This window comes from Molothrus aeneus, chromosome 26 (assembly GCF_037042795.1).
Source record: "Molothrus aeneus isolate 106 chromosome 26, BPBGC_Maene_1.0, whole genome shotgun sequence".
Classification (NCBI taxonomy): domain Eukaryota; kingdom Metazoa; phylum Chordata; class Aves; order Passeriformes; family Icteridae; genus Molothrus; species Molothrus aeneus.
This window is the reverse complement of record NC_089671.1, coordinates 2,297,492-2,325,292: the sequence shown is the minus strand read 5'-3', so window position 1 is coordinate 2,325,292 and position 27,801 is coordinate 2,297,492. Positions and strand designations below refer to the sequence as shown.

The following is a 27,801-nucleotide window of genomic DNA, read 5'->3' as shown; positions in this document are numbered from 1 at the left end:
TGCAGATTTGTGCCCAAACTACCAACTTAAAAAAGCTTTAGAGACTGAAGGAGACTGACTGTCAGCTCTTTTGGAGATTGCAGGGGAGTGGGAGTGTGGAAGTTGTTTCACCAACCCCTTGGCTGCTCTGTGCTGGCATTTATTTATTTATTAGCAGAAAATCGTGCCATGGGTTGCCAGGAGCAAAGCTCCATGGCCAGGAGGACACAGGCACCAAGCCCTGAATTAGTTTGACACAGCCCTAATTAAGAATTTAATGATAAACCTGGGGGAAAATCAGTGTCTGCATCTTGTTTTTAAAAGAATCGTGGTAGAGCATTCCCAGGGATGAATTTTGCCCACCTGAGGCAGGAACACCTGGAAAGGCCTGTGCCAGTGGAAGCTTTTCACACTGACCCCATCTCTGTGCTCACTGGGACCTGGTGAAATCCTCCCCCAGCTCTCTGGGACCCTCTCACCTCTCAGGGGACTGGGATGGAAGCTGAGCTGCTCTTTGTGCAACCAATACAGAGCAAAGCGGGAATTTAAAATAACCTGCAGTGAGGGCAGCTCAGCAGCACTGGCTTCTGAGGGAAAAAATCAGATTTTCAGGCACTTCTGGGTGACATTTATTCCCCAGAAATAATGGGGATCCCTTGCTGGGATGCAAGGATAAAATCCAAGGCCCGAGGATATCTGTGCTGCCTGCAAAAAGCCCTTTGCACTGCTCAACACCCTCTTGTCAGGGCTGCGATCACCTCTGGATCAGCTCTCAGGGAAATGGGGAAGGTTTGGGGTCAGGTCGGCTCCTGGTGTAAATCCTTTGGTTGCTTCACACTTCTTGCAAGGCAAACCTTGAGCCTTTTTGAGAAAAAACACTTGGAAAACTGCTGGGCTCCCCAAAGCAGCATTTTTCTCACCAGTTTGAATGTGCTGAAAGGACGGGATTTTCTGTGAACTTTTCCCAAGCAGTCTCGCCTTCTTTTTTTTTTTTTTTTTTCTTCTTCTCCTTTTTTTTTTTTTTTTTTAGCTTTTCTTTGAGAGGGGGAGGAGTTGTGTCTAAAAAAACAAACCCAACCTGTCGTTCTCAGCTCTGCCAACCTGTCAGTCCAGCCATGCAAGGAGCCAGGGAGAGAGACACAGCAAGGGAAAGGAAGGAGTGAAGCAGAGATTCTTTGAAACCTCAGCAGGACGTTCAGGTAAAGCCCATTTCTCACTTCCTTAATTACTCTTTTCCCTGTGTTTGTTCACATAAACAGAAATTCTGTTGCCTTAGAGAGCTCTGAACTAACTAAACACCCCGGGTGGGAATAACCAGCTTATGGTTCAGTTTTGAGCGTAACCTGGCAGCTCGATGGTTGCTGTTTGGAAACACGGTTTGAGTGGCTGGAATTCGCGTTAATTTGAATATTAAAGAGAGGCAGAGCTTGTTCGAGCCCATGTTTAGGGAGGGTGCTAAGCTGTGTAATTGCAGGGCTGAGCCAGGCTCTAAACACCGCGGGTCAGGGTGAGAACTTGTCAGGGAATGTGGGAAATGGAATTGTAGGGAGAATGTGGGAAATGGAACTGTAGGGAGAATGTGGGAAATGGAATTGTAGGGAGAATGTGGGAAATGGAATTGTAGGGAGAATGTGGGAAATGGAACTGTAAGGGAGAATGTGGGAAATGGAATTGTAGGGAGAATGTGGGAAATGGAATTGTAGGGAGAATGTGGGAAATGGAACTGTAGGGAGAATGTGGGAAATGGAACTGTAGGGAGAATGTGGGAAATGGAACTGTAGGGAGAATGTGGGAAATGGAACTGTAGGAAATTTATAAAGCTTGACAGAAGGTTCACACCGTGTGCGTCTGTACGTAAACTTTGAGATAAGAAATGCTGACTCAGAAATGCCATGGAATAGGACAAACGTTGGTGGGAGAGAAATGAAACCAGAAACAAGTTTCAGAGGATGGCCTTACAAAAAAGACTCGGATACTTTAGGGAAATAGAACTGTGAAAGATGCATTGTAGTAGGACCTGCATCAATCATTTTAGATTATTAGCTTTAAAGCATTTACAGCACGGGGTGGCTAAAGCTGATAGGCCAAGAAACACTTATAGTGTATTGTAATTAAGAAACAATTGGCTTCTGATTGTGATGTTGTGAATGATAACAGCTATGTTGTCTCACCCTTCTCATGAGACTGAAAATGGAATAAAAGTTTTGAAAATTCTGCTCAGGGTTTGTGGGGGTGATTGGGTGAGTGTGGGCTGAGGAATAAACAGGAATATTCACAATTTGTTGGGTCTGAGTGTGCATGAGCACCTGTGTGACCCCTACCTGTGCAAGGAGCCTGCTGAGAGATTTCCCCCCCTCCTACACCATGAAAATCCACAAAAAAAGGTGAGAAAGCAAGAATCCTGCTCATCCCCCTTAGAAATCCCTCTATTCCTCTATTTCTAAACCCTGAACAAACATTTTAAGCTGGCCTGAAAACTCTGAGATCCCTTTCTGAGCAGGCTGAGGATCTGGAAATGTCACACCAGAGGCAGAGTGGGGGCAGGATTTCCTCTCCTTGCCGTCTCTGGGCTTTCAGTGCTGCAGCAAGGTGCAGGTACCTGTGCAGAGCAGCTCACCTGGCAGGCAGGGCAAGCTGAGAGGTGGCAGGGACAATGCAGTGTCCCTGCAAGGCTTGGGATGCCTCTGCCAGGCTTTGCTTACACACTCCTGGCCTCTGCACCTTCCTTGCTGCCAAACTTCCCCAAATCCTTGTGCTGTGGTGGGATCGAAGCTCTTCCCCAGGCAGGGGCCACCACAAGGCTGGAAACCCAGAGGGGATCCAGGATGGAGGGCTGGAAATGCTGAGGGGATCCAGGCAGGGAGGGCTGGAAATGCAGAGAGGATCCAGGATGGGAGAGGCTGAAATACAGAGAGGATCCAGGGTGGGAGAGCTGGAATCCAGAGGGGATCCAGGATGGGAGAGCTGGAAATTCAGAGAGGATCCAGACAGGGAGGGCTGGAAATTCAGAGAGGATCCAGGCTGGGAGGGTTGAAATGCAAAGGAGACCCAGGTTGGGAGGGTTGAAGTCCAGAGGGGACCCAGGATGGGAGGGCTGGAAATGCAAAGGGGATCCAGGCAGGGAGGGCTGGAAACCCAGAGAGGATCCAGGCTGGGAGAGCTGGAAACCCAGAGAGGATCCAGGTTGTGAGAGCTGCTCTGTCTGGATAAAAACCTTTGCTGGGAGGGCTGAAATCCAGAGGGGATCCAGGCTGTGAGAGCCTGAAACCCAGGGAGGATCCAGGCTGGGAGAGCTGAAATGCAGAGAGGATCCAAGATGGGAGAGTCTGGAATCCAGAGGGGATCCAAGATGGGAGAGCTGAAATCCAGAGAGGATCCAGGCTGGGAAGGCTGGAAACCCAGAGAGGATCCAGGTTGTGAGAGCTGCTCTGTCTGGGTAAAAACTTTTGCAAAGTCCTGGTGTTACATCATTTTCCTTCCTTCTGGGATCGTGTTCTCCTGGGGGCCCTGACTCATTCTCTGGGGATGGTGATGCAGAGTGTGGTTATAAACATTTAATTGACAGAAAAACCTTTTTTTAGAGTGTTTTCTGTAATATCGTTGTGAGCTTTCTCGCCGGAGCTGGAATGGAGAGGGAAGTGCTTTATCAAGTGAACACAGTGGGTGGAGAAGAGGAAGTGAATATTTAAGTTTTGGTGGAGATCAACTTTTTTACTCCTTGTTACAGTAACAGAAATTAGTCACTGAAAGAAGGAAAGGAGGAAAATGAACTTTCCTGATCTGCAAAGACTAATGAACTTCACAGCAGTTTTGCATCTTTTTGGCTCTCTTCTCTTCTCTTCTCTTCTCTTCTCTTCTCTTCTCTTCTCTTCTCTTCTCTTCTCTTCTCTTCTCTTCTCTTCTCTTCTCTTCTCTTCTCTTCTCTTCTCTTCTCTTCTCTTCTCTTCTCTTCTCTTCTCTTCTCTTCCCTTCCCTTCCCTTCCCTTCCCTTCCCTTCCCTTCCCTTCCCTTCCCTTCCCTTCCCTTCCCTTCCCTTCCCTTCCCTTCCCTTCCCTTCCCTTCCCTTCCCTTCCCTTCCCTTCCCTTCCCTTCCCTTCCCTTCCCTTCCCTTCCCTTCCCTTCCCTTCCCTTCCCTTCCCTTCCCTTCCCTTCCCTTCCCTTCCCTTCCCTTCCCTTCCCTTCCCTTCCCTTCCCTTCCCTTCCCTTCCCTTCCCTTCCCTTCCCTTCCCTTCCCTTCCCTTCCCTTCCCTTCCCTTCCCTTCCCTTCCCTTCCCTTCCCTTCCCTTCCCTTCCCTTCCCTTCCCTTCCCTTCCCTTCCCTTCCCTTCCCTTCCCTTCCCTTCCCTTCCCTTCCCCCTCCATGCCAAACTCCAGGATGTTTTTCTGGACTCACATTCTGCTGCTCTCTCCCAATTCCTGCTCTGATAAGGTGTGAATGCAGTGAGATAAGGGGATGGGTGCTGCTAAATCAGCCAAGCCCCGCAGAGCTGGGGCACTTGAGCCACTTCTGACAAAACCAGAATTATTCAGCTCTTGCTGATGGATGGTTTGGCAGCACCGAGCAAATGTCAGCTGATCAGAGTTAACCAGCTGCAAATTCTCTAAATTCAGGTGATACCCAGGCGATCTATATTTTAGATGGGCTCCAAAAGTACAGCAACAGCTCTGCTGGAAGTGTTGGAATGAGCAGCCAAGTCCTCGCCAGGATTTCTGTACCTGTCACTCAGGGACTGATGGATGGGTCATTAGCTCAGGGAAATTCTCCCAAAAAAACCGAAAACTTCAGCGAAGGGTGGGTTCTCAGACAAAAAGGTTGAAATCTGAGCAGCCCCTCTGCCAGCAGAGGCTCTGAGCAGCTCCTGGAAAGGTCAGGTGGGAAACACTCCACACGGAGGAAGTTTCTGCTGCTCCCTCAACTCAGTTTGAAAATTAACATCTGGCCACAGTGAAGGGATAAAGGGCTTTTATTTCAGTGTTTGATAAGGAATTTTATGGTTCAACAATTGGTTGCAGTTTCAAAATTAACATCTAGACACAGTTAAGGGATAAAGAGGTTTCATTTCAGTTCTTGATAAGGATTTTTATGGTGCAACAATTTGTTACGGTGGAATACGCTGAAATGCACATGTAGGTAGATTGCATATATGATTTTGTAGACCTTGCAAATTAGCATATTTAACAAAGATGCTCTAATGAGAGGCTTGAATAATGGTGTGACACCTTTTTATCTTAAAGTATTTTTCCTTAGATGGGTTTATGGGATGTGATTTAGAGGTGGTTTTGGTTTTTTGAGATAGCACAAGCCTTTCACCAGGATGCTGCTCCCTCACCCCAGTGTTCCCTGGCCTGACTGAAATTCTGGAGACTGATTCTCTGCCCCTTTTTCTACTATTAGTCACCTTTCTTGCCCAATATTCTCACCCTGAGCTTCTGGTGAGAAAGTTTGGTAAGAGAACACCACTTCCCAGTAATTCATTGTGCAATTAAACCACTGCGCGATAAATGCAAACGAGCCCAACGTGCAAACACCACCTCCCATTTCTGTTTGCTTTCAAACCAGGGGATGAGGCCTTGATTTGATTCTTCATTTTTCATCTTCAGTTGTAAAAGAGAGCTTGTTTGTCCTGCCTGGCAGGAGGCAAAGCTGGAACTCAAGAAGTGGCCGGGCTGCATTTCACAAGGAACTGTTTCAATTCTTGGGTTTTCCAGTCAGGATCCCATCACTGGTTCCCCTTTTTAAAGCAGATAAATTCATGTTCTGAGGGGGCGTCCAGGAGAGGATAATCTCCAACTTCTCAGCTTTGTGGTGACATGATGGGCTGGAGAATTGGGAGAATTGGGAGAATTGGAACCTGTGGAAAGACTCAGCAGTAGAACCATTGAAATCTGCGGTTCTCCTTGCTAGGAGAGTGGGTCAGCACGTCCCACAGAAGATCTGAGGGCTGACATTTCAGTTTGTCTGGCAAACAAACTGAAAAAGAAAGGTAATTTTGGTGAAAAACCATCTTTTCAGACTAGTTTTCTTCAAGAGAACACCAAGATGGGCTCACAGAGCTGTGCGAAAGGACTCACCTGGATCAAAGAGTAAAATTTTACCGGAAAACAGCTGGAAAATTCCCATGTTTAATAAAGGCATCTCCATCCACTTCTTTTTAAAATATTCTCTCCCAAACTGGTCTGAAATTGGCACCAAATGTTGTGCAGCAGGGCAGAACCTGCAGCACCTGGCCCTGCTCACTCCTGACCCCCCAGACCCCATTTTGGATGGCCGGGTTGCCCCTTTTGCTCTCCAGGAAATGCTGATCCCCAGCAGCCCTGGGGGAAAGAGCAATTTCCCACCTGGCTTCGTCCCTCTCAAGTATAGATTAGGACGAATCTGAGCCACAGGGATGATATTCACTTCATGAAAGCAGAGGCCATAAAGCACAGGTCACTTTCCACCAGAAATCTCAACGGGGAAATTCGAATATTTTTTATTTTCCACTCACAAGCCTTCAGCAGCTGTTTGACTATTCATGAAAATCCTTTCAGTTTTCCACAGCTGAGTGAGGACTCTTTGCAGGAGCGGCCTGTGGTGAGATTTCCAGTGCACTCCTGCTCTGGATAGACTTAGAATATTAATCTTTTCATGGTGTTTTGTCACCACAACCAGTTATTCCACAAAGAAATGAGGCAAAAAAAAAAAAAACCAAAAAAAAAAAAAAAAAAAACCAACAACCCAAGTGACCCTCCAAGAGCTCTTTTGAGTTTCTGGTATTCAGGCCTCCAGAAAAAGGTTTGATTTGGACTTTTTCAGCGGGAATAAGTAATTACAGAAAGGCTTGATTTGGATTTTTTTTCAATGGGAATAAGCAATTAGTGCTTTGCTTTATCTCCAGCCCGTTCAAACGGAGTTCAGTGATTGGTGAGGCAGTTTTGGATGGAGGTGCAGTTGCCCTGGCAACAATCGGGAGTGAAATCAGAACCTTTGGAGCAGGCAGTGGAATGTGGTTCCACTTGGATGACAATAGGTCACAGCGTTTTAATGGGCAGAGTGCAATCCAGCACAATAGGATTTATTGCCGCTGTGACATCAGATTAACACTATTCCTGCAAATTCTTCACCTTGTCACAGACCTCGCTGAAATCAGTGGAAAAACTCGGGAAACGCCGTTAAATCGTTTTGTTTTCCAAATCAGGCCGAGCCTGTGTGTGCCAGGGGTCGGGAGGAATAGAGGGAAACCCAAGCTCCCTGCACGGAGCCCTAAGGAGAGGCTGAGCTGGGCACCAGGAATGGTTCCGAGAACCAAAGGCTCCAGTTAGGAAAATTAATCCACAAGCAGCAGAGGTTTCTGTCCAAAAATGAGACAGAGCAGTCCTGGAACTTTGTTCCAATCAAGGGAGAGGCCATGGGGCATTTCCCTGGGGTCTCTCCAAGTTTTGGAGGACACAGCCTCCTTTTTATCCCAATTTCCAGCCACATTTCCCTTCTCCCTTTCTCCATTTCTGAGGTACTTGAGAGGTTCAGACTTCCCAAAACACCTGATCCCAGAGATTCCCCTCTAATGTACAACCCTCCCTTTTCATTTTTAATTCTTACAGAATTTATGGGTTTTTCTTCCTCATTGTTTCTTTCATCTTTCAATACCTGATTTCATTTATCAGGAAACCTAGTTTATTATAAACCAAAGTTTATTTGTAAAAGCAAATATCTTCTTTTCCATTCATCAATCAGTGGAATCCTTCCCATTGTTTATCTCCCGGTGCTGGTTTTATCCACCAGCAGACCCACAGCTGGTTTGGAAAGACAAATCTGCCATTCCTCTCAAATGCAAGCGGGTCTGCTGATGAGGATGGTGATGATGATGATGATGATGATCACCTCCTTTTTATCTCAATTTTCCTCTCTCTTTCCCCATTTCTGAGGTACTTGAGGGGTTCAGACTTCCCAAAACACCTGATACCAGAGACTCCCCTCTAATGTACAAACCTCCCTTTAAATTTTTCTTATGGAATTTATGAGTTTTCCCCATTGTATCTTTCGTCTTTCAATATCCAATTTCATTTATCAGCCAACCTACAGTTTGTTTGTAAAGGCAAATCTCTTTTCCCATCCATCAATCAGTGGAATCCTTCCCATTGTTTATTTATCTCCCGGTGCTGGTTTTATCTCCCAGCAGACCCACAGCAGGTTTGGAAACACAAATCTGCCGTCCCCTCACTCCTTTCTGCAGGGTGCTGGCCCAAATCTGCCGGAGAACTTCCGCCCTGGCTGGGTTTTGTGTCACCAAAACAATTCCCAGTGATTTCCAGGATGGCAATTCAGGCTCTTAGAGCTGATTGCGGCTGCTGACAGATGAGACCTTGCAGGAGCAAGTCCTGGAGCAGCACAGGAAGAAAAGTTTCCCTGTTCAGTGTGGAGGGGCAGTATTTCATCCCTCCTCCTGGATATTTTTCCAGCTCCTGTGATAAGGATCCTTTTATTCTGGAAGATGCCAAAGTTCTGTCTAAACAGATAAAATGCCCAAGACTGGGACAGGAGGATGTGCTGCCTGCAGCTCTAAGGAAATGCAGATTAGGGTGCCAAAATCTGCCCAGAACCTAAAGCACAGGTTTTAAATAATTCAATTTTCAATTATTAAATGGAGATTATTTGAAAATTTCAATTTTAAATAATTCAGTCTTCTAATATAAACATACTGAAAGGTTGGCATCCCTTGGGATGTCCCTACTGACCTCTGTCACACACAGAAATCCAGAGCCACCTGTTTTGGTGGCATCAGAAATGGCCTTTAGAACTGGAATATTCATGGACAAGGGACACAGGAATATTGGAATATCCCTGGATAAGGGGCACAGGAATGCTGGAATATCCCTGAATAGGAGGCACAGAATATTGGAATATTTCTGGATAAGGGGCACAGGAATGCTGGAATATCCCTGGATAGGAGGCACAGGAATATTGGAATATCCATGGATAAGGGGCACAGAAATATTGGAATATTTATGGATAAGGGGCACAGGAATTTTGGAATATCCCTGGATAAGGGGCACAGGAATGTTGGAATATTTATGGATAAGGGACACAGGAATATTGGAATATCCCTGGATAAGGGGCACAGGAATGCTGGAATATCCCTGGATAGGAGGCACAGAATATTGGAATATTTATGCATAAGGGACACAGGAATTTTGGAATATCCATGGATAAGGGACACAGGAATATTGGAATATTCATGTATAAGGAACACAGGAATATTGGAATATCCATGGATAAGGGACACAGGAATATTGGAATATTCATGTATAAGGAACATGGGAATATTGGAATATCCCTGGATAAGGGGCACAGGAATGCTGGAATATTCCTGGATATGTGGCACAGGAATGCTGGAATATCCCTGGATAGGAGGCACAGAATATTGGAATATTTATGGATAAGGGACACAGGAATTTTGGAATATCCATGGATAAAGGGGCACAGGAATATTGAAATATTCCTGGATAAAGAGCTCAGGAATATTGGAATATCCCTGGATAAGGGGCACAGGAACATTGGAATATTCATTGTTAGGGGGCACAGGAATATTGGAATATCCCTGCATAAGAGACACAGGAATATTGGGATATTCCTGGATAAAGAGCTCAGGAATTATGGAATACTCATGGATATGAGACACACTCATTTTAAGCAGGTGACCCTGAACCTTTAGCCAGTTTTCCTTTTGAATCAATGGAGGTGGTTCCCATTCATGCTTTAACACGAAAAGCAGATTTTTTTCCTCAACCCCACGCCTGGTACCCTGCACGTCCTTTCATCGTTGATAGGAGGCTTTCAGCACGATAAAGCCCCGGGCTGGCGAGCTGCTCCTGTCCTTGGAATTGGAGAACAACTGGGGCAGACAATGACACGACCTGTTTGGTGTCCTCCCCAGCGGGAAACGGGCCCGGAGCTCTGTCCATAAACAGCCAAAAGGGTGTGGAGGGTGAGCAGTGACCTCAGAGCCGGGTTTCACACGGCAGAACAAAGAGATCTCCGAGCCTGATAGGAAAAACACCCCCAGAGCAAACCCATGGCACAAGATCATCATTATCAACACACGTCATGGTGGGGCTGAGCCCCTGGCTGACCCAGGAACAGAGTCCTGGGTGAGTGCAGGACAGCAGCGGGGACATCCCTGCATCCCTGCAGCTCGGGGATGGGCTGGAGGCTCTGATGCCTCAGGATTTTGGCTTTTATATATTTAATATATTTTATGTATTTTATATATTTTATATATTTATATATTTATATATAAAATATATTTTATACATAAAATATATTTTATGTATTTTATATATTTTATATATTTATATATAAAATATATTTTTTACATTTCATGTATTGTATAGATAAAATATATAAAATATATTTTTATATAAAATATATTTTATATATTTCATGTATTTTATATATAAATTTTATATATTTTATCTATTTTATATATAAAATATATTTTATATATTTGTAACCCTGCAATTCTTCAGTGTGTAACTCTAAACTCCATGTACAGTGGGAGCTGCTGCTTCCCCATTTGGGGCAGACACAACAATTCCTCTCCAGGCCTGGCAATCAAGGACACCTCACTGCCTCGGGCCCTGAGATGGGAACAAAAATGAATTTGGGGCAGCAAACTTGGGGTGAATGACTTCATTAGCTGGAGCTGTAATTGGAAGATGAGCCCCCAATATGCAAATGGAACAAACTGATAAAAGTGTCAAAACCTGTGACCCCTTGTCCATTTTGGGTGGGCTTTGTTTGCCCTAAATGTACCTGAAGGCCCTTCAACAAATATAACCACTTTTTATTCCCTTAATTTTGTCTGGCCTCTGTTTTAGGTAGTCCCAAACAGGCATCAGCCCATCCTCAGGGCTTTTTTGGGGCCATTGTTGTGTTCAGATCACTTTCCCTTTGTTCCAGAGCTCCTGGTATTGTTCCAGCGCCTCCGTGATCACTTTTTCATTCTTCTTATTCCAAACTTTCTTTCCCTCCTGTGATCAGCCTTGAGGTTGCTCCCAAATTAAGACACCCGAGTGATGTTTTGGGCTTTTTCCTTTTTTTTCCTTTTTTTTTTTCTTTTTTCTTTTTTTTTTTTTTCCCTGTGGGAAACACCACTTTGCGTTCTTCAAAGACTTCACTTCTCAAAGTTCCTCTCATCCCGAGGTGATGTAGCTTAGCAGCACAGGGAATGTTCCAGAAGAGGAATGCCACCAGCCTGAGCTCACAATTTGGGGCTGGGCAGGCCTTGGGAGTGATTTGGGGTTTGGTTAATCACCTTTGGATTTGTGTTTGAATTTGGAAGGACTCTGGCTCCGAGCAAGTGATGCTGTAATTCCATTTTATTCAGTGAGAACAGGAGTAAAAACGACCCATGAAAAATACAGGATACAAAACAGGATAAGATAAATCTCCCACTGAGGCCGTGTACATCACTCTTGAATTTAATTTAATTTTGATGGTTTGGATCATTTATCCAACTCCCAGCTAATCTGGAGTGAATCAGGGCAGTAAATTTCAACCCAGAGGGTGAAATTCTGTTTGGCCACGCTCTTCCCTCTGGTGACAGCACCCCTGTGGAATAAATAAGAGAGAGATTTATTTCACAGGCCCGCAGCACCTGTGAGGCCAAACAGAGAAGTTGTCTCTCAAAACAATCTTTGGGAATTGCTTTGGCAATAAAATCAACCCGAGTGCAGTTTAGATATCATTTGTGTGTGTGTGTGTGTGTGTGTGTGTGTGGAGTGTTGACACTTGCAGTGTAGCAGGTTTGTATTTGATGTATTTTTGTTAACATGGGCTCTGATAAGATCTGCTCCCTCTTTCACACTGTTTGCCTGGAGAGGTAGAACAGGAAAAACACGGCTGGGCTGGCTGAGCAGCCTGTGGCAAACAGCTCGGAATTCCCATCCAGGAGCTCCTTCCCTCAGCAGGGCTGGGGAAATCTTCCACACCAAGAATTCCAGTAAGAGTTCCACACTCAGAGCTCTGTCCTGGGCCTTGAGGGGCACAAATCAGCCTCTGTGTGAGTCTCAGGGAGGGAAAATCCTGTTTAAAACAATCCCTACGTTTAATTTTTTTTATTAGAAGCAACTTCTAGACATATACATTGCTCACATCTATAGACCTGAATAAGGGACACAGGAGTGTTGGAATATCCCTGGACAAAGGGCACAGGAATATTGGAATATCCCTGGATAAGGGGCACAGCAATATTGGAATTTCCCTGGATAAGGGGCACAGAAATATTGGAAAACTCCTGGATGAGGGGCACAGGGATGCTGGAATATTCCTGGATAAAGGGCACATGAATGTTGGAATATTCCTGGATAAGGGGCCCAGGAATGTTGGAATATGCATGAATAAGGGGCACGGGAATTTTGCAATATCCCTGAATAAAGGGCACAGGAATATTGGAATATCCCTGAATAAGTGACACAGGAATATTGGAATATCCCTGGATAAAGGGCACAGGAATATTGGAATATTCAAGGAAGGAATGCTGGAATATCCCTGGATAAAGGGCACAGGATTATTGGAATATTCATGTATAAGGAACACGGGAATAATGGAATATCCATGGATAAGTGGCCCAAGAATGTTGGAATATCCCTGGATAAAATGCATGGATAAAGTTTTCTAATATTCCCATGCACTTGGATAAAGTGCATGGGAATATTAGAATATTCATGGATAAGGGCACAGGGATGTCAGAATATCCCTGGATAAGGGACACAGGAATATTGGAATATTCATGGATAAAGGGCCCAGGAATATTGGAATATTGCTGGATAAGGGGCACAGGAATGTTGGAATATCCCTGGATAAAATGCATGGAAATATTAGAATATTCATGGTTAAAGGCACAGGGATGTCAGAATATCCCTGGATAAGGGACACAGGAATATTGGAATATCCCTGGATAAAGGGCACAGGAATGTTGGAATATTCCTGGAAGGAATGCTGGAGTATCCCTGGATAAGGGGCACAGGAATGTTGGAATATCCCTGGATAAAATGCACGGAAATATTAGAATATTCATGGTTAAAGGCACAGGGATGTCAGAATATCCCTGGATAAGGGACACAGGAATGCTGGAATACCCTGGGATAAGGGGCACAGGGATGCTGGAATACCCCTGGATAAGGGGCACAGGAATATCTCAGTATAAGGGAACAGGAATATTGGAATATTGGAATATTCATGGATAAGGGCACAGGAATATTGGAATACCTCTGGATAAGGGACAGAGGAATATGGGAATATTGGAATATTCATTGATAAGAGGCACAGGAATTTTGGAATATCCCAGGATAAGGGGCACAGGAATATCCCTAGATAAAGGGCATGGGAATATTGGAATATTGCTGGACAAGGTGCCCAGGGATGCCGGAACTCCCCTGACAGAGGGCCCAGCTGGCAATGCCATGGCTCCAGGCCGTGCTGTCCCCTGTGTGTCCCCCGTGCCCGTGTGCAGCAAACAGGACGGAGAGGAGCTGGCTGTGGGAGCTCAGGAAGCAGAGCTGCCAGGGAAGCTGTCCCTGGAAGATCCCTCCTGGAATATCAGCTCCTGCCCGCCCCCACGTTCCTGGATAATTCATAAATAACCTGCGGTGCCTTGGGAAGGGACACAACAGCAACAGCAGAGCTGGGGCCCTGTGAAATGAGTGCTCAGCACTCTCTGATCTCACCCTCTCATTGTTCCTGGCCTGCCACTCACCCACTGCTGATTACATTAATTCATTAATTACATCATGGCTATTCACAGCTGCAACAAACTGTTCTCCTGCTCCTGGGCCAGCCAGGGCAGGGCGGGGGGAAAGTTCCTCGAGGAATTTTCTGGGGCTGAAGGGAAATCCCTGAGGGGCAGTGTGGGGTGGAACTGCAGAAGGATGGGCATGGAGCTTCCCTGGGCATCAGGACGGACACCCTGAGCCAGGAGAGAGGAGGAATTGCTAATTAGGCCGGCACCGGTGTTTGATTGCCTCACAGCTCATTTGCATTAAAGCCCAGGGGCCTGCTGAGTTAAGGGATAGGTTGGTTACTGATTTCTAAAGGGAGAAGTGGGATGTTAAATGTATTTCTTCAGCTGTCCCATCTCTGGCAGTGAGGTTGGATGGGGCTGGAGCTCCCTGGTCCATGGGAAATGTCCCTGCCCATGGCAGGGCTGGAAGAAAATGATCTTGAAGGTCCTTTCCAACCCAACCCATTCCATGATCTTCAGCTTCAGGATGTGGCCCAGCTGAGCGGCTTTAGGAATTGAAACTGCAGAAGGGGAGACTCTTCTGTCCTGCTGAACATCAAAATGCAAAGGGCTCTGAGCTGGTGGGGACAGAACCTGCACCAGGAATTTCCAGGCAGGAGGAGGGGATGGCAGTGGCCCAGCTGCCCCATTCCAGTGTGGGATGATGCTACTTCTGTCTTATTAAATAGTTTATTAACCAATGTAAAAAATATAAAACATACAACTCTACAAAAATAACAAAACTCGAATAAAAAAGCATATATAAATAATATATAACATATAAATAATATATAAATATAATATAATATAATATAATATAATATAATAATATAATTAATAGATAAATATAATATATAAATATAATATATAAATATAATATAAATAATATATAACATATAAAAATATAATATAACATATTTAAAACCACATATAAATAACTCTACAAAAAACAACAATAAATTTTCTTTTACTAATACATAAACATAAATTTTTAATAAAATATATTATGTAAATTATCGAATGATTCAAAATCCATTGAAACAAATTAAAACATAAATTTAAAACATAAATTAAAACAAATAAAAATAATTCAAACAAATAAGAATAATTAAAATTATTTTAAAATAATTTTTATTTAAAAATAAATTCCTGGATAAGGGACACAGGAATATTGGAATATCCCTGAATAAAGTGCACAGGAATTTTGGAATATCCTCAATAAGTGGGACAGGAATTTTGGAGTATCCCTGGATAAAGTGCACAGGAATTTTGGAATATCCTGGTATAACAGGCACAGGAATATTGGAATATCCCTGGATAAGAGACACAGGATTATTGGAATATCCCTTGATATGGGGCACAGGAATGTTGGAATATCCCTGGATAAGTGGCACAAGATTATTGGATTATTCCTGGAGAAGGGGCACAGGAATTTTGGAATATCCCTGGATAAGTGGCACAGGAATATTGAAGTATCCTTGGATAAAGTGCACGGGAATATTGGAATATTCCTGGATAAAGGACACAGGAATGTTGGACTATCCCTGGGTAAGGGGCACAGGAATTTTGGAATATCCCTGGATAAAGGGACATAGGAATATTGGAATATTCCTGGATAAGGGACACAGGAATTTTGGAATATCCTTGGATAAGGGGCACAGGAATGTTGGAATCTCCTGGGATAATCAGTTGGCTCAAAGTGACCAAGAGCAGGGTTGGATGGGATATGGGGAAGGAATTCCTGGCTGTGGGGTGGGCAGGCCCTGGCACAGGTGCCCAGAGCAGCCCCTGGATCCCTGGAGTGCCCAAGGCCAGCACTTGGAGCAGCCTGGGACAGTGGGAGGACAGATCAGAAGCAGAAGGATTGGCTGTGAGCAGCAGGAAAAGTCCCATTGCAACAAAAGGAGTGTGAGGAAGGAAGGAAGGAAGGAAGGAAAGAAGGAAGAGCCTTAATGCTGTCCTACAATGGATTTATTTATGTTTTGTGGGTGGTGGATTTTTTTTAAGGAACAAGCCTTGGAGCCAATCCCAAAGCAGCCCTGAAGGTTCTGACTTGTCACATTTGTGGTCTCGGAGCTGAAACCCTTCCAGGGTTACACAACAATGACTAAAACTGGAAACCTTTCAGATCATTTCCAAAATGAAGCAGAAAACTGAGGTGATTGCTAAAGCAACACTGCAGAGAGAGAGAGAGAGGGACACCACTTTGAGTGTGGGGGCGAGAGGGATTATTACCAATTTAAGAGAAACCCAATTTAATTTGGAGGTTTGGGGTTGTTTTCTTTTTGATTTGATCTCGGAACAGAATTAGCCTGGAAGCCAGATCTTCACATTGTTTTGCTTAATGTTTTACAAACAGGCTGTTGAGTGAAGTTGTCACCGAACAAAAATTCACCCCTATTGTTTACACAATGGGAAAAGGGAGTCATAAAAGGGGTGTAGCAGCAATTTGTTAGGTATTAGGTTATGGTGCAAGAGGGATTATGCTCACAAAACACTGAGCCCTGAACTCCAAATATCGGGATTAAATTGACAATTACATCCAGTGAAAGTCTTTGAAAGGCTCAGCTTGATGCTCGAGGCCTTGGATTGACTGTTCTGACAATCAGGAGCTGGAGTTGTTCTGGCACAGCTCAAGAGGAACTACATGAAAACAGAAATGTGATAAGAAAATCTGCTCCTGCTGGTGTTTGCTTTGTGGCAGCTCTTCAATGGGTAAAAGTCGGTGCTGGGTTTGTTCCTGGTCGTGCCACTGCACTTCTTTATGACCTTTGAAATACAGGAATTTCCTCCTGTATCTGATTAGGGTGAAATTTTTAAAGAATACCAGTTTGGGGGTTCAGTGTGGAGGCCCCTGAACACAGATCTCTGGAGCACTGCTGTATCTCCCTGGGCATTTCAGGATCCAGCACAGAAAAATCCTGGCCTTGGCTTAGATAATTAACAATTATTCTGGTTTCAAAACTCTGGTACATTTATTCTTTAGAACAACTCTCTGCCATTTAAATAAATCTTCTGAGATGTCTCTGTTTCTGCCTTCCTACCACCCTGCCTGGCTTGGCTGCTTTATTTTTATCTCTGACAAACCTTCATTTGAAGGGGGGAAATAAATTTATAAGAGCAGAGAGCAAAAAAAAAACTTCAGCTGTGCTGCAATGCAAGGGGAGGCTCATGATGTGCACAAACATGCCCAGAAATCCAGGAAAAAACCCACAGAAAGTAAAAGCAAGACAGAAAAGGGGGAGGGTTTATGTGTCAGTGTTAGAGGAAGGTGAAAACGCTTCCTGGCAACATCTGAGAGTCATTTGCAACAACAGATCCTTGAGCTTTAGTGAGTGGAGAATGCTTTTAAATCCTCCCCCACCCCCTTTGTTAACCTTTACCAGGTAACAGGGCCTCTCATGGAATCGTGGGGCTTTCTTAGGGATGTGTCAAATATTTCCAGTTTGGAAAACCAGGCTTTTGAGATGACCCTGAGGCTGAAGGTCATCAGCCTGGTTGGGACTCTGTGGCCCTTGGTAGCAATTTGGGGATGATCAGGTTCTGCTGGGTGCTCTGCAGCAGAGGGAGGCAGGGACAAACAGCCGGGTTCCCAACCTCCCTGGGCTGGTCCGGGACAGGGGAATCATGGTTCTGCTCCATGGTGTCCTCAGGAATGAGGGACAGACCCTAAAACTGATTTACATCATCCAGGAACATAATTTGATTTACATCATCCAGCAGCACCCAAGGGTGGGCCTGGACCTGAATGTTCTGAGCAACATCAGTGTCAGAGAGTTATTAATTATGATACATGATTATTAATTATTATTGTTGTTATTATTATTGCACTTGAAAGACTTGAAGAGATGGCCTTGAAAAATGCAGGTTTGGATTATGTTTAAGCACACCCAAAATACTGGGCAGGAGTGGCTGAGGAGGTTCTTTCCAGAGATTTTAGGTCACCTGAGGCAGTGTTCACTGTGTAATTTGGGGTTTTAGGTCACCTGGGGCAGTCTCCACTGTGTAATTTGGGATTTTGGGTGACCTGGGGCAGTCTCCACAGTGTAATTTGGGGTTTTGGGTCACCTGAGGCAGTGTTCACTGTGTAATTCAGGGTTTTAGGTCACCTGGGGTAGTTCCCATGGAGCAGTTTGGGGTTTTAGGTCATCTGGGTCAGTCTCCACTGTGTAATTTGGAGTTTTAGGTGATGTGGGGCAGTGTCCACTGTGCAGTTTGGGGTTTTAGGTCATCTGGGACAGTGTCCACTGTGTAATTTGGGGTTCTAAGTCACCTGGGGCAGTTCCCACTGTGCAATGTCAAATGCTTCTGAGAAATCCAAGTTTTAAGCAAAAACCAAGAAAGCTTAACTCAGGTCCAAGGATTGCTCCTTGTCTCAGCCCTGCTCTGCACTGGTTCTTTTTTTGCTCCATCCATCTCTAGGGCTGGATTTTTGGTTTTGGTTTAGGGAGCTCTACATCACATTCCCTTTCTTGTTGCAAACTTATTTTGGATGGTTTTGGGAAGTCCCAGCCTGTTCCATGGCTTCCTGTACCAGCCAAAAACCCATCTCAGACACCCACTGGAGTATTTCTGTACATGCAGCTTGGGAGAAACCCTGGGAAGAGTCAGAGTTCCCCAAACAAGTCACCTCCATGTCAAAATTGTCTCCTGGCTGTGGCAGATGACCAGAAAATCAGAGTGGCCTTTACCCCGTTGCTGTGCGCGCCAGCCTCCAAGGTTCTCCCCACCAGAATCCAAAGGTGGTGCCAGAGAAACACAATCTTGGAAATGTGAAGATTTTCTGACGGTGGCAGCAGAGAGTGGGATCCACTCAGGAGCCTTTGACTCACAAGTTTGAGTCCCTTGTAGAGTCTGGGGTGTTTGGGAGTATTTTCAGTGAACCCTGGTTTGGAGCAGTCAATAAGAAAAGCAGTACAATTAAGGGATATTGAGTTGGGAGGGATGAAGGATCATCCAGTGAGGCTCCTGGCCCTGACACCCCAAAATCCCACCCTGGGCATCCCTGGGAGCGCTGTCCAAACATTCCTGGAGCTCTGTCAGCCTCAGGGCTGTGCCCATTCCCTGGGGAGCCTGGGCAGAGCTGTCCAAACCCTCCTGGAGCTCCGGTACCCTCGGGGCTGTGCCCATTCCCTGGGGAGCCTGGGCAGTGCCAGCACCCTCTGGGGGAAGAACCTGTTCCTAAAATCCAACAAAACCTCCCAGCTCCAGCATTCCCTGGGTCCTGCCCCTGTCAGAAAAGAGAGGCTGGAGCTGCCTCTCACCCTAAATAAACAATTTAGTGCAATACAACGCCTCAACACAAAGCCCTACAAATGTTTTTATTTAAAGTCACATCGGCTCCTGATTGCAGTTCCCTTCATTTTCACACCTGACATTATGAGGTCCTTAAAAAAAAAAAAAATTGAAAAACCAACCCTCAACAGTTTCCAGTTTTTGTTTGTTGTTAAATACAACTTTGAAAATGTTGGGTCAAGCGTCTTCAACGGAGCAGGCTGCAGTGTTTGTTTAAAACTCTGAGCAAAGCAAGTCATATGAATGTTTCCAAAGACCCTATTCCAAGAAGTATTTTTGGAAACATTAATGTTGTGTTTTTTAATGAAGGCCACATTCTGAGGCTACGACACCATATGTCACATTCATTTCTGGACTGGAAAAAAAAAAAAGGGAAAAAAAAAAGAGAAAAAAAAAAAGAAATGGAAACTATGTTTGGCTTTTAAGTGTTTTTGGATGAATATCTCAGCATGCTTGTCATTGTTCCTTGGATGAGGGGAGAGTTCTTGGGCTGTTAATCCAGTCCATCCAATATATTTTACACTCCTGGGCCTGACTCTCCTCTGCCTGGAAGTGTGTGCAGTCATTTCTGCTCAGGCAAAGGGAGTGAAGACCTGAGGGAAAGAATTCCCGAGGAAAGTTGGTTTTTCTGAAATTCGCTTTTCTTAAATTCATTTTCCATGGATTTCTTGGCTCCACTGAAAACCTACATCCGAACTCTGAAACCAGCTTAAAGATGGGAAAGGAGCTTGTCATTTTTCCATCAAAAACTTGCAGTTTCTGGAAGAATAATGACAGGTTTCCCACAAAAATATTAGGTTTGGTTTTTCTTTTTTTTTTCCCTTTAAGAATATGAGTTAGAAGCACGAAATTAGCAAAAAATTGGAATTTTTCTGCTGTGTCCCCATCACTTGTGACTGGTTTGTGTGTTAATGGCTGGGATGTCATTAAATGAGCTGGAGACCTGCAGGAAAAGGATTTGCCTTTTTAAATGTCATGGTTTTTATTGGATTCCAGGTGATGAGGTCTCAATTTCTAACATAATTCTTGTTCTTGGTCACTAAATATGGCCCAGGACTGGCACTGCTCAGTTCTTCTCTGCTCTGACAGAGGAATCTCCTAATCCACATCACTTCCTAAATCTGTGTCACCCACAACTTCCATTAACACCCTCCCTGTTTGTTCCAAACTCATTAATCAAGATTTAAATATTTTTGGCAGCCGGATATTTTTTTTGCTTGCTTTAAGGAAGGATTTCAGAGGCTTTCCAGGACATCAGAGGGGTTTCTTTTTTTCATTTGAAATGTAAATAATTTTCGCCGAATTGAACAAACATGTCACTGTAGCACCAGCTCAGTCAAGTTCACTTCACAAGAGCAGGTTTTTCTGGGCAATGCTGGAACATAAATAATGATGGATGATGGTGTGTTTGATACATATTTTGGTTTAAACACACCAGCACTGAATTTCCCTGCCCATGTGACTGAAGTTTTACCTCTAAATAAGAGGATTTTCCCTTTTTATTTTTTTCTAATGAAGGAAAACAAGGAAAATTGGAAAAAGCAATTAATTACCTCCAATATTTGGCCAAATTTAAGTGTTTGGTGCCATTTGTGACTTCTTAAGGGAGCTCATCCTGCTTTTAATATTGCTTCATGGGATCATTAAAGGAGTTACTCACAAGAGGGTCACCACAAGGGTTTGGATTTCTCTTTTCCTCTACAGACCAAATTTTAGGGTTGATAAGGCCGTTTCTAACTGGTGAATTTGGAGCTGTGCCATATTTCCAGGCCTGGTTCTGAGCAAAGTTGTGTAGTGGATGTCACAGCCTGTACCCTTCCAAAAATTACCCGTGATGGTAATTTTTAAGTCACCTGGGGCAGTCCCCACTGTGCAATGCCAAATGCCTCTGAGAAATCCAAGTTTTAACAAAACCAAGCAAGCTCAGGTCCAAGGATTGCTCCTTGTGTCTTAGCCCTGCTCTGCACTGGTTCTTTTTTGCTCCATCCACCACCTCCAGGGGCAAATGGGATCAGATTTGGAAATCCAAATAAAAACAGACTTTCTCCTTTATTTCACAGGCTTCCAATGAACAAAGAAAACAACTCCTGGGACCTTCTATAAGCCGAGGCAGAGATGAGGAAGATGAATGACCAAAGTGGCTGCTACAGACCTGTAAATATCCAGGGAAACAAAGTCAGCTACCGCGGCACCTGTGGGGACAGCCCCGAAAAGGAGGCGAAGAGGCTGCAGAAGAGATTCCTCCACAAGGACGGCAGCTGCAACGTCTACTTCAAGCACATCTTCGGGGAGTGGGAGAGCTACGTGGTGGACATTTTCACCACGCTGGTGGACATCAAGTGGCGCCACATGTTTGTGATTTTCTCCCTGTCCTACGTGCTCTCGTGGCTGTTCTTCGGCCTGGTGTTCTGGCTGATCGCTCTCCAGCACGGGGACCTGTTCAGCGATGAGGAGGTCACCCCCTGTGTGGCAAACGTGCACAGCTTCACAGGAGCCTTCCTGTTCTCCCTGGAGACCCAGACCACCATCGGGTACGAGCTGTTGTTCGTTTGAGGGTCCCCAAGGAGTCCCCTAAGCTGTCTGTTCCCTGGTAGCAGCAGGCAGGCAAGGAGACTCCACACGGCTCCTGAGGGTGCTCGTTAGAGGAGGGTTCATTGGGGGTCCCATCCCCAATATTGGGGCTTCTGAGGGAGAGGGGGAGAAAGGGAGGGAGGAGGAGAGAGGGACAGGAGGGCCAAGAGAGCCTGGTCTGCCTCCCACAGCTTAACAGGGAGATTCAAAGAGAGCGCGGAATAAGACTTGGGCCAATGGGATTGCAGATCCTTGATACTTCAGGGAAGGATCACAGGCTTGGAATAAACCTTGGAATGCATTTTCGAGGGGCGAGACAGAGCATACTGTTTAAATAAAATGTAACACCACAATTCACCCTTTTTTGATTAGAAAGAAAGCATGAAGAGAAATAAGGGCCAAGAGAGTGCCTTTGCACTTATTTCTCTCTTGTGGTCTCCCCTGCACAGCTTGACAGGGAGATTCAAAGTGGGCATGGAATAAGACTTGGGCCAATGGGATTACAGATCCATGATACTTCAGGGGAGGATCACAGGCTTGGAATAAACCCTACATTTTCTATTACAACTAACTTTAAAAGTTTTTTGACCAATCACACAAAGCAAAAGCACATTGACAGTAGTTCCATCTAACCACCATAAGCACACATACCTTCAGTTAAAACAGTGCTTGCTTATTTCAAATGCAATACCTGCTTGTGAGCCTTCAAACACAATGCACAGAGCTCCATTATTAAGCTTAGAACTTCCTAATATCTAATATCTTCCTAATATCTCAAATTATACTTTTCTGCGGCTTAGGGAGTTATTCTAGACAAGCATTAATACACAGACCATTGTTCTATTTGTCCTTACTTTTCTACTTCTTACATAATTTTTCTGCTGACCAATCTCTGGCTCCTGCTTAGCTCCAATCACAGTTCTGCTGTCTCTGAGGCTGCCTTTTGCAGCTTTCCCAAAACCCTCTGATTTTATGGATTCCCACCATTCCCCCTCTTGGTTCACTTGTCTGGTTGTTCTAGACAAGCGTTAATACACAGACTGTTTGTCCTTACTTTTCTACTTCTTACATAATTTTTTCTACCATTCTATTTGTCCTTTTCTACTTCTTACATCATTTTTCTGCTGACTTATCTCATGGCTGCTGCTTAGCTCTAATCACAGTTCTGCTGTCTCTGAGGCCTGCCTTTTGCAGCTTTCCCAAACCTGTGATGGTGTTCACAGGGGTCTCAGGAAGAGGGAAGAGACGAGGATCTGACTCCATGTTTCAGAAGGCTGATTTATTATTTTATGATATATATTATATTAAAACTATACTAAAAGAATAGAAGAAAGGATTTCATCAGAAGGCTGGCTAAGAATAGAAAAGCAAAGAATGATAACAAAGGCTCTGTCTCAGACTCTCTGTCCAAGCTAGCTGGGCTGTGATTGGCCATTAATTAGAAACATCTAACATGGACTAATGACAGGTGCACCTGTTGCATTCCACAGCAGCAGATAATCAATGTTTACATCTTGTTCTTGAAGCCTCTCAGCTTCTTAAGAGGAAACATCCTAAAGAAAGGATTTTCCATAAAAGATATCTGTGACATGAGCCAGCTGACTGTGATTGGCCATTAATTAGAAACAACCACATGAGACCAATCACAGATGCACCTGTTGCATTCCACAGCAGCAGATAACCATTGGTTACATTTTGTTCCTGAGGCCTCTCAGCTTCTCAGGAGGAAAAAATCCTGAGGAAAGGATTTTTCATAAAACGTGTCTGTGACACAAACCCTTCTGATTTTATGGATTCCCACAACTCCCCCTCTTGGTTCACTTAAAAAGAAACCTTTACAAAGGTTTCCATTGGTTTCCAAAGGTTACAGAGGTTTCCATTGGTTTCCAAAGGTTACAGAGGTTTCCATTTAACTCAAATGTGCTGCCACAGGTACGGCTACCGCTGCGTGACCGAGGAGTGCTCGCTCGCCATCCTCATGGTGATCCTGCAGTCGGTGCTGAGCTGCATCATCGACACCTTCATCATCGGGGCGGCCTTGGCCAAGATGGCCACGGCCCGCAAGAGGGCCCAGACCATCCGTTTCAGCTACTACGCCGTGGTTGGGCTGAGGGATGACAAATTCTGCCTGATGTGGCGCATCGGGGACTTCCGGCCCAACCACATGGTGGAGGGCTCGGTGCGTGCGCAGCTGCTGCGCTACAAGGAGGACAAGGAGGGCAGGATGACCATGGAGTACCGTGACCTGAAGCTCCTCAACGACCAGATCATCCTGGTGACACCCGTCACAGTCGTCCACGAGATCGACAGTGACAGCCCCTTGTACGGCCTGGACCGCAAAGCTCTGGCCAAGGACAACTTTGAGATCTTGGTGACGTTTGTCTACACGGGCGACTCCACGGGGACCTCCCACCAGTCGCGCAGCTCCTACGTGCCCAGAGAGATCCTGTGGGGCCACAGGTTCAACGACGTGCTGCACGTCAAGAAGAAGTACTACAAGGTGGACTGCTTGCAGTTCGAGGAGACCACGGAGGTGTACGCCCCTCACTGCAGCGCCATGCAGCTGGAGCAGAAGGAGCGGGAGTGGAACCGCGCCGAGAAGACGCGGGAGAAACAAGCGGAGAAGTCAGCCCTGGAAATCAAGTACAGCCAAAAGTCCCTCAGCGCTGTTGCCCTCGTCACCAGCTGTGAGGAGCCTGAAGAGCCGGTGACAGCTTCCAGCCAGCCTCCCGCAGAGGTTTCCTACAGGAAAGCAGCTGTGACCTTGAGCAGGCTCTCCATAGAGTCCCAGATCTGACTTTTCCTGCCACTGGAACCCCTCCCAACAAATTGTCCCCTCGTAGCTCCTCGGATGCAAACAAGGAACTCGTGTGCAGCAGTATTTGTATCCCAGACCTCGCTGACAGCGTGCCCACGCTGTCACACGCTCTGGCACACCCTGGCACACCCTGCTGGGCTGGCAGGGACAGCTGTGGGCACAAGGGAGCAGCTTCCACTTGGGATGCCCAGAGAGCCCCTTGAGCAAACCCTCTGTGAACTTTCCTCCCTGCAGGGACCAGGGCTGGCCATGCCCAGGGACACAGAATGACCTCGGCAGGGCACACAAACCATGCCCTGGGCCCTCTGTGTTTCAAAGCTGCCTCATTGGTTTGGAAGGTCCATTCCCAGTCCCTCCAGGAGGCTCTGAAGCTCCATTATCCCAACAAATGATTCCTCAGGTGCAGGAATCCCAGAGCTCCTCTGTGGAATCTACAGGGCCGTTCTTTGTAGGACAAGGGAATGAGTGACCCCAATATTCCTGAGTGGCTTTGGACACGTGTTCACACCCTGCCCAGCCCTGTGGGATCCACAGTGGGGTCCTGGAGAGCTTTCATTCCCTAATCATGAGCTGATTAGCACCCTGAGGTGCTGCTCCCTCAGCAGCTGGAGGGATGCAGGAGGTCAAAAAAAAAAAAAAATCAAAACAAGACCTCCAGTTTTAAAAATCAGCAAAATCAGGTTGAGCCTTGAGGAGAAGATCATGTCTGGAGTGAGCTGTGCAATATTTTATATCAAATCCTCTTTAATTTCATTTCATTTCATTTCGCTTTTCTTCTTAGCGTGTTGCACTTCCTTGCACAGATCAAGATCAATCTGGAGAACAAACAGGGTGATTTTGTCAAAATGAAAAGTGCTTGTCTCAGTTGGCTGTGTAAAAATGATCCTTCACAGAGAAATCCAACAACTCCTCTGTGGGCTCAAACTGGGAAAAAAAGGAAAACGTTCTGAAGGTGTCTGTGACGTGGAAGTTCCTGCTCTGCACATCTCTGTAATTATCTAGTGAGCAATGCCTCATCATGCTTTTTGCCCCTGATGATTGCAGTTCATTTGCATTGTGTTTAATTATCCTGCAAACGTAAAATAATCGTATTGGAGTTTGGGGGGTTGGTCTCACCTGCTCTAAACAGCCAAGAAATTCAGTGTTTGGCTGCTCTCTGTGGTTCCTGGAGCTCTTTGGTCTCCACTCCACCTTCCTCGGGTTTTTGGGGAGCTGAGGGCAGCAGGATGAGTTTTTCCTGGAAGTGTTCATCCCTCTCCATTCATTGCTGAAGGAGATGAAACGGCTGCTGTGGAAATGCTGGCTAACTTTAGGCTGCTAAAATTAGCTCTGACGAGTCATTCACATCATTCTGACTAATTAATTGGGTTTTTATGAGCTCATCACGTTTAACGAAGAAAAAATAGCCTGCTAAGTGTTTTGTTGGGTTTTTTTTTCCCCTGCAATTTACTCCATGTAGTAGTAGGATTGCTGGATTATTTTAATGTATTTCTCTTTTGCTAGCACTTGTCTCTGGATAAATATGATCCCTTTAGGTAAAACTGAAGCCTGGGGGGTGTTAGTTATTCCAAAAGTCATTAATTAGCCTCTTTTATGTGCTGATTCATCAGCAGCAACCACTTATAAGTGCAGTAAAAACCATCTTCTTGTATCCTGGATTTAAACACTGGCAGACATGGGGGAAATAGTCTAGAAAAAAAAATGGAAAGGAATGTAGGAAAATGTAGGAAAATGTGGAAGGGTCTCAGTACTTTTCTGTGGTGTTGGAAAAAAACACCATTGGGATTGAATAAAATAGAATATCACCTTCCAGACATGGGAATTAACCCTTCCACTCCCCTCAGATCCTGCCTGGGATGCTTTCATTTAATGCTTTCCCCTTTTTGGGAAAGATGAGGAGCAATTTGGAGGTGTGGAAAAGCTGCCAGTGAGGAAGGAGGGAAATGGCTCATGGTGTTTCAGTCCTAAAAAGGGTTGGGAGGCAAAGAGCTCTCAAACACAGAAATTGCATTTGGAAGGGGGGGAAATCTGGGGCTGGGAGAGGATGGGACTGGAAAAGATGGGATTAATGCCCCCATTTCTTCCCAAGGTATCAACTGTGACCAAAATGCCCCCGTTCCTTCCCAAGGAGCCAACTGTGACCAAAATGCCCCCGTTCCTTCCCAGGGTGCCAATTGTGACCAAAATGCCCCCGTTCCTTCCCAAGGTATCAACTGTGACCAAAATGCCCCCGTTCCTTCCCAAGGAGCCAACTGTGACCAAAATGCCCCCGTTCCTTCCCAGGGTGCCAATTGTGACCAAAATGCCCCCGTTCCTTCCCAAGGTATCAACTGTGACCAAAATGCCCCCGTTCCTTCCCAAGGAGCCAACTGTGACCAAAATGCCCCCGTTCCTTCCCAGGGTGCCAACTGTGACCAAAATGCCCCCGTTCCTTCCCAGGGTGCCAATTGTGACCAAAATGCCCCCATTCCTTCCCAAAGTATCAATTATGACCAAAATGCCCCGATTCCTTCCCAAAGTATCAACTGTGACCAAAATGCCCCCGTTCCTTCCCAAGGTATCAACTGTGACCAAAATGCCCCCGTTCCTTCCCAAAATATCAACTGTGACCAAAATGCCCCCGTTCCTTCCCAAGGTGCCAATTCCAGGTGCAGCTCCCCCTGTGAAGCTGGGAGCTCGGCTGCCTTCCCCTCCCCAAGTTCTCTTCCCTGTGAGCCTCTGGAAAAAAAATTCTTCCTTTGGAATGGCTTTGCTGGAAGTGAAAGCACCAGGAGCCTGATTTAGGGATTTGTCCTGTGGGTTTTGGCACAGAGAAATACAAATAATAAATACAAGCACATGAGTGTGGCTGGTAAGGTGTGCCTGGGTCAGGAAGAAACTTCTCTCCCAGGCATGTTAATTCATAAAAAGCCACTTTATATTTTCTTCTACTTTTATCTCTCTTTAGCCTCTGATCCCAGCCCATGCTGGAGACAGGATGCTGGGGAACCACTGCTCTCAACCAGCTTGCCTTTTTTTCCTATTTGTTACTTTAATTTCATTTATCCCACTACAAACACTGTGTACAATAATGACGAGTAGCAACGCATGCAGTTCTTCCTTTTACTTTTTTATGAATAAAGACATCCAAAATAAAGAACATGCCTCTGCCACGCACCTTGTGAGAGCACATTGGGCTTTTCTTCTCTTCAGCTACAAGTTTTAAGCTTCCATATCCAGTTTCTCTGGGCACCCTGTGCCAGGAGCTCACCGCCTTCACAGGGAATAATTTCTTCCTAACTCCTCATCCATCCCTGCCCTCTGGCAGTGGGAGCCATTCCCTGTGTCCTTCCCTCCATCCCTGGTCCCAAATCCCTCTCCAGCCCTCCTGGTGCCCCTC

The 27,801-nt window shown here is 45.4% G+C and overlaps 1 protein-coding gene across 1 annotated transcript; it reads left to right on the top strand.

Moving 5' to 3' along the window:
- The first annotated feature begins 1,051 nt into the window (after window positions 1-1,051).
- On the top strand, window positions 1,052-27,569 carry KCNJ16 (potassium inwardly rectifying channel subfamily J member 16). The gene is made up of 3 exons (XM_066566058.1): window positions 1,052-1,178; window positions 21,094-21,564; window positions 23,537-27,569. The coding sequence occupies exons 2-3, from the start codon at window positions 21,149-21,151 to the stop codon at window positions 24,399-24,401; spliced, it is 1,281 nt and encodes a 426-aa protein (XP_066422155.1). The 5' UTR covers window positions 1,052-1,178; window positions 21,094-21,148; the 3' UTR covers window positions 24,402-27,569.
- The last annotated feature ends 232 nt before the right edge of the window (window positions 27,570-27,801 follow it).